The sequence below is a fragment of the Erinaceus europaeus genome, chromosome 17 (assembly GCF_950295315.1).
Source record: "Erinaceus europaeus chromosome 17, mEriEur2.1, whole genome shotgun sequence".
In the NCBI taxonomy this organism is placed as follows: Eukaryota; Metazoa; Chordata; class Mammalia; order Eulipotyphla; family Erinaceidae; genus Erinaceus; species Erinaceus europaeus.
The window spans coordinates 11,219,862-11,231,276 of NC_080178.1; the positions used below are offsets into that span (position 1 = coordinate 11,219,862).

Consider the following 11,415-nt stretch of genomic DNA (forward strand, 5'->3'; position numbering starts at 1 on the left):
CAGCTGCTGCTGGGGACACCTCTCATCTTCAGCCTGCCACCTTTTATTTAATTATTTATTTATTTATTGTCTGTCTGTCTGTCTGTCTGTCTTGGGCAGAAACCTGGGGACCGTGGGTGCCGTTGCCCTGGACTGCTGTGGAAACGTGGCATACGCGACCTCCACGGGAGGCACCAGCAACAAGATGGTGGGCCGAGTCGGGGACTCCCCCTGTGTAGGTAGGCCCCCTGCATGCCCACTGTCCCCTTCGCCAGGTCCCCATCTCTGCCCTCTGCCTACCCACTCCTGGTTTCTTCTCCGTTCCCCTCCTTAAGCTGGTGGGAGCTTCAGAATTTCTGGAAGGAGCCGTTAGGCTGGCTGGGGGTGTCTCGAGTTCTACTCTGAGGACATTTTGTATCTGGAAGCCACTCTGCTGTGCCCCAAGTGCATGTCTTTTAAGATGACTCGGGGAGACACAGAGAGGGGTGCTAAAGTTGCCCCAAGATACTCCAGGATGCCTCTCCCTCCTAACCAGCTGCCATTTCAGCATCTGAGACTTGTTCCCAAAGGGTCAGGTACTGTCAGCCCCTCGTGTCCTTGGGCTGCGAATCCAGCCAACCAGGGGCTGAAAATGTGCACTGGGACCGGGGAGACAGCATAGTGACCATACAAAAAGTCGCTCAGGCCTGAGGCTCTGAGCTCCCAGGTTCAATCCCCAGCACTACCATCAGCTGGACTGTGTGTGTGTGTGTGTGTATGTATTTCTCTCATTAAAATAAATAACTTTTTTTAAAGTCGTGCTGTGGGAACCAAGAAAGAGCACATCTGCTATAGCACACACTTTACTAGGCATGAGGACCCAAGTTCAAGCCCCAACACCCCACAAAGTGGAAGCTTCACGAGCAGTGGGGCACGGCTGTTGTGTGTCTCCTTCTCTTTCCCTCTCTGTCTCTCTCACACACTAACTAGGAAAAGAAAAGAAAAAAAAGAAAGAAAAAGAAAAACAGGAAAAGTCCACCGGGAGTGACGGAATATTATAGATGGAACACCCCAGTGAAGCCCTGACAGAAAATAAATGAATAAACAAATGAATAAATAAATGCACTGTAGAGTTGGTGAGGATGGTTGTGTCTGCACTTCATGTGTGTGGCTTTTTTTTTTTTTCCCCTTGTCATTTCATCCACACTGCAGTGTGGCAGCCACCCACATAAAAGTCAGATTGCATAGTTGCTATAGACCTAGCGCTCTGTCTCCGGGTGATTCAGCGCATGTGGGAGGATTGTGTGGATTCACTGCAGAGACAGTGCCGGTTCCTATAAGGGCTCTCGAGCCATGGGATTTTGTTGCTGTTGTTTTAATGAAAGCTACAGAGAGAAAGAGTCAGAGACAGAAAGACCGATAGACCAGAGCACTCAGCTCTGGTTTATGGTGATAAGGAGGATTGAACCTGAGATCTTGGAGCCCCAGGCACAAAAGCCATTTTACATAACTATCATGCTACCTACCCCCACCCCCTGCTGCTGCCAATTTTTTTTTTTCCCCAGGGCACTGCTCAACTCAAGTTTAAGGTGGTGTTGAGGGATTTAGCCTGGGACTTTGAAGTCTCAGACATGAAAGTCTTTTGCAGAACCATCAAGCTCTCTCTCCCACCTGATCTGTGGACTCTGGTATCCAAGGGGGAGAGGGGGTGTGGACTCAGCCCTCTGTGGATAAGCAGGGCTGGGCTCCAGTAACAGACTGAGGGCCAAAGATACAGGTTTTTACTTGTGGCTGTGACACACATCTAATTCAAAAGCACCGCTGACGGAGACGGGCTGTGCACTAACACTGGCCTGCATTCTAACTCCCAGGGGTGGGTGAGTGAGTAGCTGGGCACCGGGGGCCGGGGAGAAGTGGCCCAGGACCCCTGGGCTCCCTGGCTGAAGAATGCACCTGCCTCCCTCAAGGCTCCCTTCCGAGTCTTGACATGGGCTTATGCCTTCCCTCTCGCATCCCAAGGTGAGAGCCCCTACCTGCCTCCACTTGTGTGTGCTGTTTGAGCGCTCTCTGGGGTCTGACGTGTCCTTAGCGTAAGGCTGGTGATGTAGGCTTTCGTTTCCTGATCACCGCTGCCCAGTTGAACCCCAGTGCCTTTTCTGAGTAGGATCTGGAGGCTACGCTGACAATGACATTGGAGCCATTTCCACAACGGGCCACGGGGAGAGCATCCTGAAGGTGAATCTGGCCAGGCTCACTCTCTTCCACGTGGAACAAGGTACGCAGAACAGTTGGGACTCTGAAAACAAGGCCACAGAAGCTCTTTCCAAAAGAGGGGAGAAGCAGAAGAAGTAACCCTTGCTTGCTTGCGTGCCTGCCTGCCTGCCTGCCTGCTTGCTAGATTTGGCTCTTAAGCTCTTAAACATTCAGTCCTCCCCAGTTTAAGTTTTAGATCTGGAATAGAAAGGCAGCTAGAAGGAGTCAGGCGGTAGCACAGTGGGTTAAGTGCATGTGGCGCAAAGCACAAGGACCGACGTAAGGATCCCAGTTTGACCCCCTGGCTCCCCCACCTACAGGGGAGTCGCTTCACAGGTGGTGAAGCAGGTCTGCAGGTGTCTGTCTTTCTCTCCCCCTCTCTGTCTTCCCCTCCTCTCTCCATTTCTCTCTGTCCTGTCCAACAACGATGACATCAATAACAACAATAATAATAACTACAACAATAAGACAACAAAAGGGAATAGATAAATAAATATTTTTTAAAAGAAGAAAGGCAGCTAGAGGGGGGCAGACAGTGGCACACTGGTTAAGCAAGGATCCAGGTTCAAGCCCCAGCTTCCCACCTGCAGGGGGTCCGCTTCGTGAGCAGTGAAGCAGGTCTGCAGGTGTCTCTCTCTCCCTCTATCTCCCCTTCTCTCTCAATTTCTCTCTATCCTGTCATATAAAAATAAAGTAGAAATAAAAAAGCGGAGGAGGGGGAATGGCCACCAGGAGGAGTGGATTTGTAGGGCTAGAACTGAGCCCCAGTAATAACCCTGGTGGAACAAAGTAAAAAAGAAAAGCAGCTAGAAGACTTGGCTTTTGCATCTCAGGAGACAGGGAGCCAGAGAGAGAAGCCGGGCTGGATGAAGCTCCTTCTCTAAGCTTTAAATAGAAACCAGTTCCCAGAAGACTTGTGCAGATGTGTCTGCCTCTCCTCCCTTTCAGGAATGTCGGTCGAGGAGGCTGCGGACAAGTCGCTGGGTTACATGAAGTCACGGCTCAATGGCATCGGCGGCGTCATCTTGGTCAGCAAAGCCGGCAACTGGGCGGTGAAGTGGACCTCGGCCTCCATGCCCTGGGCGGCCGCTAAGGACGGCAAGGTGCACTGTGGAATCGATCTCCACGACACCACCATCACCAACCTGCCCTAAGCCCCCAGGAGATTGTGTTCCAGCTGCTCACTTGGAGGCAAAGCACAGCCTCCCTCCCGGTGTGGAGACTCCGTCTAATCAATTAGATCTAGAAGTGGAAAAATCATGCAGTCTGTCACTCGTTTTGTTACCCTGATCAATAAGTCTTGGAATGTCTGGCTGAGGGGCGGATTCTGAAGGGCTGAGAGAAATGCCCCGTGTTAAAAGCAGGATTGAGACCAGCAGATAGGACAAACCACTGAGCCCGCCAGAGGTCCGAGAGGGGGAGTGGTATTTCCTGGCAGAGACTGGGTCCGTGCCGGAAGTGCCCCTGCAGTTGGGAGGCCCCCGGCGGAGACAGGAGCTGGAGGCTGGAAAGGTGGGCACAGATGTTCCTCTGGAGTCAGCAAAGGGGACAGGCCGGGGGTGTGAGAATAAGAATGGGACAGAGGCAGAAGTCCTCAGAGGAGGCCAGAGAACTAGGAGAACATGGGAAGGCTCTGAGCTGCTGCTAAGCTGACTTTTCCAAGACAGCTCAGGCCTCCTTTGACTCACTAAGGTAGTCGTGAGTCCAGATATTCTAAAGGCCCCACTCCCTGCCCCGTATCTCATAATTTACTAGTCTGGAGAGGAGGTCATTACGGGGGCTTGGAGTCAGGGTTTTCTGGGGCTCAAAGCTGTTGTACCCACTCATTGTGTGTCTGTCTGTGGTCAGAGCTGACCCCCAGCTGGGTCATCGTGGTGACCCACGAATTAGGGCTCTCCTGTGACAGGAGGGGCCAGTTGATGTGGAGGTGACTCTCAAAGTCCCCAGTGCTGTGGACCCTCCCTGCCCCCTGTGACCTGGGTTTGTAGCAAAGAAAGTCATTTCCTTGATGGAGAACATTCCTATTGATCTCTCTTGGCACTAAAAATGGTGTTTCTGCTGTGATGCATCTGCCTGTCAGGGCTTACCTTGCTCTCTGGAAAGAAATTGCTGAAGTTTAAATTCCATGTGCCACTAATAAAATGTATTTTGAAAGAATCACAGTGTGGTTAGGAGTCACTGTTGACAAAGGCCAGAGTGCACACAAGGTCCAACAGGTGCACACGTTCACAGCTGAAGGGGTGAGGTGGGCTGGAGCAGGGGTGTGAGGGGTGGGGGGTGCCCAGATGTGATCTCACGTCCCACCTCGTGGACTCTTCATGATTTGCGCAAAAGAATCAAGCTGCTTCTGAAAGCACAGAGGAAGAAACCAAGCCACCATTTGCAAGTACTGGGCCTGTCTTCTTCCTCTTGGGGAAAAGCGGCCTCACAGGGCCTCACAGTTGCAGCCCCTGTCCCAGGACCTTCCAGGGCCATGCCCGCTGCTACTCCAAGTCAAAGAGAAGGAGCTGGTACTTGTGGACTGGGCTGAGCCTGAATCCCGCTTCTGCCTCCCCACTGCCTCTGTGTGGCGCTGGGGCAAGTTAACTTCTAAGAACTTTTATCTATAAAAGACATCACTTCCCTAGAGAAAGAACAGAACTCACTGCTCACCACAATGTTCTGTGGCTCGGAAGAAGCCTTTCAAAGTCTAGGTGGAAAGTGGTTTATTGTTCCCCAAAAAACATCCATCCTGGTGGGAGAAAAGTGGCAGGGCTGAGAGGGCCCAAAAGCCCCACCCCAAACTCTGTGCACAAGCTCGTAAAGTGCAATCACAGCTGGGTCACTTTACAGCATTCTGTCCCCTAGGTTAAGGTATTATCTGAAAGTCGGGGGGGGGGGGCGGGGACTGGGTGGTGGTGCATCTCATTGAGTACACGTTACCTACCATGTGCAAGGACCCAGGTTCAAGCCCCTGTTCCCCACCTACAGAGGGGAAGCTTGAGTAGTGAGGAAGGTCTGCAGGCCTCTCCTTCTCTCTATTTCCCTTTCCCCTTTCCCTGTCTCTCTGTCCCATCTAGTAAAGAAAAAAGGAGAGGTGGAAATGGCTTCCAAGAGCAGTGGATTTGCCATGCAGGCACCAAGCCCAGCAATAACCCTGGTGGCAATAAAAATGAAATTCTGTACACCTTTGTGTCCCAAGGCTCTCAGGGCATGGAGACGGCTCTGCATCTGGGCCCTAATGCAGGCCAAGCACTCAGGAATTCCAAGGTCCATTGTGTGGATAACCAACCACAGGTCCTGGGGTGGGGCAGGGGCAGGGCATCTGGGGACATCAGGGCTTGGTCTTTCCAGAGCCTTCTTTTGTAATCTGTGTCTTCTTTTGTAAGCTGAATGTCCGCCACATCCCCCACCCCCCACAACCCCTTGGAGGAAGTTATTCTAGGGGTTAAGGGTCATGAGCTGCTAAGTCTAATATTGCCGTGTCTGTAAAATGACAGAAAAAACTGCATAATGGTATCTTAAGGATTCATGGCCTGGGGCCGGGCCATGGCACACCCACCCTACACAAGGACCAGGGTTCAGGCCCCTGGTTCTCCACTTACAGGGGAAGGAAGTTTCTCAGTTTGTAGAGCAGTGCTGCAGGTCTCTCTTTTTCTCCCTATTTCTGTCTCTTATGAGAAACAGAAAAAAATGGCCACCTTCCAGGAATGGTGGAGTCATGCAGGCACCAGGCCCCTCTGATAACCCTGGTGACAGAAAGAAAGGAAAGGAAAGAAGGAAAGAGGGAGGGAGGGAAAGGGAAGGAGGAAGAAAGGAAGGACAGGAGGGAAGGAGGAAGGAAGGAAAAGAAAGAGGGAGAGGGAGGCCTTTGGACAAGTACAGAAATTGGCCAGGCCCAGAAGGGAGCTGATATGCTTATGTCCTAGGAAACCTCAGTATGCAGTGACTTCAAAACAAGCCTGGAGGCTGGAAGTCCCAGATCAAGGTGTCAGCAGGTCAGGTTTCTCCTAAGGCCTCTCCCCTAGCCTGGAGAGGACCATCCTTGCCTGGCCTGCCACGTGTACGTGTCTGTGCCCATGTCTCCCCCTCTCAGAGGGTGCCAGGGGGGTTAGTGCCTATCCTAACCACCTCTTATTAACGTGCTCGCCTCTTGAAAGATGCCAGCTCCAAAGACAGCCACGTCCTGTGGTCCCAGGGATCAGGACTTCAACACTGTAACTGGCTCACACAGACCACTGGAGATGACACTGACCTCTGGCCAGCAACCTCCAGTTTGTCAGCCCCTGAGTGCTACGCAAGGTGACCAAGTTATATCATTGCCTCCAGAAACTTGGCTCTGTGAAAAATCACCTCCACCAGCCTGGCTATTTCATCCACAGAGACAGAAATGTATTTCAGAATGTCTGTGTCTCTGTCTGTCAGTCATCTGTTTCCTGCCAGATGTTGTGCGGTAACCTATCCCATAGCTGCAGAACAAATAAATGAGCGAGAAATGTTCTCAGGGAACCACAACGGCGCACCTAGCTGAGTGTACACATTATTACCCTGTGCGCAGACTCCAGAGTGAGCCCCCACCAAGCCCCAGCAGTAACCCTGGTGGCAATGAAAAAAAAAAAAATCTCTAAGAAGATAACAGTGTTAAAAAGAACTACTCTACTACTCTACTGGGAAATGGTATGCATGTACAAACTATTGTATTTACTGTTGAATGTAAAACATTAATTCCCCAATAAAGAAATGTAAAAAAAAAAAAAAAGAATTATTCTTAAATGATGAAGTCCTTCCCTTTGCCTTATCTTGGATGAAACTTGAAGGAATCATGTTCAGTGAGATAAGCCAAAAAGAGGACAGATACTGGATGCTCTCACTCACAGGTAGAACTTAAGAAACAAGGTAAGAACGGTGACACAGAAAGTGAAACTTGGGCCAGGTAGGGTGTGTTGCACCAAAGTAAAAGACTGTGGAGGAGATGGAAGAGTTGAAGAGGGTATTGGGGCAGGGGCCAGGCGGTGGTGCACCTGGTTGAGTGCACACATCACAGTGCACAAGGACCTGGGTTCAAGCCCCTGGTCCCCACCTGCAGGGGGAAACTTCACATGGGGAAGTAGAGCTGCAGGTGTCTCGAGGCCTCTTCCCCTTCTCTATCTCTCCCCTCTAAATTTCTCTCTTTCTCTATCTGATAAATATACTAAAATAAATATTTAAAGAGAGGGTACTGGAGTCCTGGGGTATAATGGTGGAACAGGATCAAAGCTGGACATTGTTCTGCAGACACTTATCATGGGGAAATGAGAAATTGTAAACCTTAACTCCCCAATAAAATGGTGAAAAGATTTTTTTTAAATGTTACTTATGTGCCACAAGAGGGCAGCAAACCACCAGGTAAGAGTCCAACTGTCTCAGGGCCCTCCTCCATCGCTATCCAACAGGCCATGGCCCGTGCGCCGCTATGCTCCATCGCTGGGGAGCCAGAGACCCGAACTGCCCCTGCGGCTACAGACAGACTATGACCCACATAGTCAACGACTGCCACCTCTCCAGATTCAAAGGAGGTCTCGAAACTTGACATCAGGCTCAACCTGACGCTGTTGACTGGCTACGGAAGAAGGGCAAACGCTAGAAGAAGAAGAAGGGCATTCATTCATTTTTCCAAATGTCTGGAACCGAAAGAGAGTTTCTGTTCCTCTAGAACTTTACCCTGTAATCACAATCTTGTAGACCACTATTAGTCACATTTTTTAAAAAATGGTTTGACATACACTCACACACAAAAAAAAATGGAACCAAAAAAGAATTTCTATTCCTGACCTTTATTTTTACACAAACACTGCAATTTACATCAGAGAAACCTTGTCAAGTCAATGAAAACTACCAAACACCCATACAGAACCCATTGAATGCAGCCCTGTCTCTGCCCCTTAAGATGACTGAACCGGGGGGCTGAGGCGGTGGCACAGCCGGCTAAGTGCACAAGGACCCAGGTTCAAGCCCCTGCTCCCCACCTGTAGGGAGACCGCTTCATGTTTTCTATCAGCTATCTATCTCCCTTTCCCTCTCAATTTCTCTCTGTCCTATCAGATTTTTAAAAGAGGGGTGTGTGGAAGTGGCCTCCAGGAGCTGTGGATTTGTATAGCAGCACCAAGACCCAGCAAAAACCCTGGTGGGGGACAAAAGATTATTGAAGCTGCCTTCCAGTCCTCTGCCCACTGCCTGATGCCCAAGCTAAGCACTGCCAGGCAGCCCCGGACACTACCCTTCATGCTTCTTCCAGCCAGAAAGACAGACAGATCATCTCTTGGCCTGACTCCTGACGTGGTAGGCAGCAGCCTGCACTAGAACAGCCCAGAGCACAGAGAGGCATTCGCCTGAGTGGGGAGCAGTCCTGAGAAGAAATCAGAACCTTTTCCCAGTAATGCCCTTTGTAGCCTGTTCTTTTATAGCACAAAAAGTTACAGCCCTTCCCAGCCCCATTTTCATTTCCATGGTTCAAGTTACTCAAGGGCAACCCAAATCCAAAAATACTATGTATAATCAGATAGTGAGAGAGAGAGAGACTATGGTCACCTAATTTTTTATGGATAGTATATTTGGGAGGGGTTGGCTTTTGTTTGCTTATTTGTTTTGTTTTATTTTTGAGCTCAACCCAGTTCATTTTTCTGCTTTTGATTTTATTAGTGATTTCATATTGATTTATAAAACCGTGAGATAATAGGACTGTAATTCCACGCCACTCCCACCAGAGTTTTGTGTGCCCTTTCCCTCCATGGAAAACTGCAGTCATTCTCCCAAGGTCACAGAGGTGGGTTGACTATTTAATTTCTGTAACTATCTGTATTTACAAATATTTGCCCATTGTTTCTGTGGAGTATAGCATATTGTTCAGGTTACATGTCTGTGGTATCATACTGGCTTAGTGTAGATTCTTTTTTGTCTTAATAGAATAGAGAGAAATTGAGAGGGGAGGAGGAGCTAGACAAGAAAAGAGATAAAGAGACACCTACAGCACTGCTTCTTTGCTCGTGAAGCTTTCTCCCTGCAGATGGGGACTGAGTACTTGAACCTGGGTCCTTGTGCATGGTAACAGGTGCTCAGTCAGATGCACCACCACCTGGTGCTGTTCTGTTTTATTATGGGTGGTGGCGGCTATTCCCTTATTCACTGGGCTTTATTACAGGTACATATAACAAGGGGAAATGTACAGTCTACACAGTGTTTAGTATTATTCACAGTTGTGGGCACTCACTGGAGGTCCTAAAACAAAGTCCCCCAAAGATGAGGGGTTTCAGAGAGTAAAGGAAGGTGGTCTGGGAGTTTGAGTCCCTCCCATCAGAAATGGGGAGGGAGTGCACCCCACCCCTTCTGTTCAGCAGTCTCTCTTCAGCCTTTATTGCCTCAAACTGTCACAGCTATGAGGATGCCAATACGTACCACCCCCCAGAGCTCATTCAGCTGGGAGAGCTAAGGATGTAGGTGGGGCCGCTATGGGCTGGACTGCAGGTGAAGGTCGTAGCAGGTCTGTGAATGGGCCCTGGAGGAGGGCTGACCCAGGAAGGACACAGGTGGGGGGTGTGAGGAGAATTGGTTCATCCTAAATGTCAACACCACTGAGCAGGCATCTGCCTTTTTATACATACATATAATTTTTTAATAGACACAGAAAGAAATGGAAAAGGAAGAGGGATAGAGAGGGAAAAAGAGGAGGCAGAATAGTGGCACACCCGATTAAGCACTCATAGTTCTCAGGACCCGCTCAAAGATCTGGGTTCGAGCCCTCAGCTCACCACCCCCCACACACACAGCAGGGACGCTTTACAAGCGGTGAAGCAGGTCTACTAGTTTCTATCTGTCTCTCTCCCTCTCTGTCTCTACTTCCTCTCTTAATTTCTCTCTGTTCTATCCAATAAAATGGGGGGGGGGGGGAATGGCCACCAGAAGCAATAGATTCGTAGTGCTGGCACGTGTTATGCCCAGAAGTTCCAAGTCCCGATCTCAGGCAAAGAAGACCAGAATCACATGCAATAGCCAGAGGCTTTATTGGGAAGCTTAAGCTTCGGCCGCCAACACCCTTCCAAGCAAAGGGAGAGTCTGCGACCTCGATCACTTCTCGTCCCACCTTTTTATAGTTATCACAGGGTGGGCACAGGTGGAAATATCCACACGAAACAAGGAACAATTGGCCTTGGGCCAACAGCTGCTCTCAATATTTGGCGCCCATCTCCAACCCCACAGCACCAAGCCCCAGTGATAACCCTGGACGCAAAAGAGGAGGGGGGAGGGAGAGAGACACCTTCAGCACTGCTTCCCCACTTGCAAAGCCTCCTCATTACAGGTGAGGACTGGGGGGCTTGAACCAGGTCCTCGCGCATAGTAGCATGTGCGCTCAACCAAGTGCACCATCACCATTCTGCCTTTCTGCCTTGCCTGGACCCACAATGCTACACCAGGAAGGACTGGCCCGGGGCTGGCACAGCTTATTTGGTGGGAGACATTAAACAGTGCAAGATGATAAGGAATGAGAGGAACTGGAGCATCTATGACCTCTGGTTACACTGTCCCTCCCCTTTCTGAAACTCTAGCTCTCCCAGCAACCAACCCACCAAGGTTCCAGGCACACCGAAGCCAGGAACAATGCCTTTGGCCACTTCATTCTTATCAGCCTGCTTTCCCACTGTTCAAGTCAAGGGTTTCTGGGCAACAAGATGGACCCAGCTGAGCAAGGAAAGCAGCTGGGAGCAGGTTGGTTTGGGTTTTCTGCTCACTGATCATCTTCCACAGTGAACTGTGTGTCTGGCTGTGCAATTATCAGCACTTCCTGGGTCCTGTGCAGAACAGAGAAGGGATTGGAGCTACTGCTTCTTCCCAGCCCCCAGGTCTAAAGCCCCACCTAATGCTCTGCTGTGATGTCCTGATTGTTGTCCTACAGGGAAGCAATTTTTAGTAAAATCAGAGTTACCTCTGAGGCGCCAGGTGGTGGCTTACCCCATAGAATGCATGTGAGAGGGCCCAAGTTTGAACTCATCCTGCGTTCTGCCACAGGGGGAAAGCTTCATGAGCAGTGGGGCAGTACTGCAGGCATCTTTCCTTCTCTGTATCTCTCACCTCGCTTTAAAAAAAATGGGGAGGGGGTCGGGCGGTGGCGCAATGGGTTAAGCGCATGTGGCGCAAAGCGCAAGGACTGGCGTAAGGATCCCGGTTCGAGCCCCCGGCTCCCCACCTATAGGT

The 11,415-nt window shown here is 50.2% G+C and overlaps 1 protein-coding gene across 1 annotated transcript in view; it reads left to right on the forward strand.

The window, feature by feature from the left end:
- ASRGL1 (asparaginase and isoaspartyl peptidase 1) overlaps nucleotides 1–4,368 on the forward strand; it is a 19,445-nt gene extending 15,077 nt beyond the window's left edge. The window contains exons 2-4 of the mRNA XM_060175753.1: nucleotides 4–218; nucleotides 2,123–2,233; nucleotides 3,160–4,368. Of these exons, the coding sequence (XP_060031736.1) occupies nucleotides 4–218; nucleotides 2,123–2,233; nucleotides 3,160–3,365 (532 nt within the window). The 3' untranslated portion in view covers nucleotides 3,366–4,368. The remainder of the gene's footprint in view (nucleotides 1–3; nucleotides 219–2,122; nucleotides 2,234–3,159) is intronic.
- Nucleotides 4,369–11,415: the final 7,047 nt, after the last annotated feature.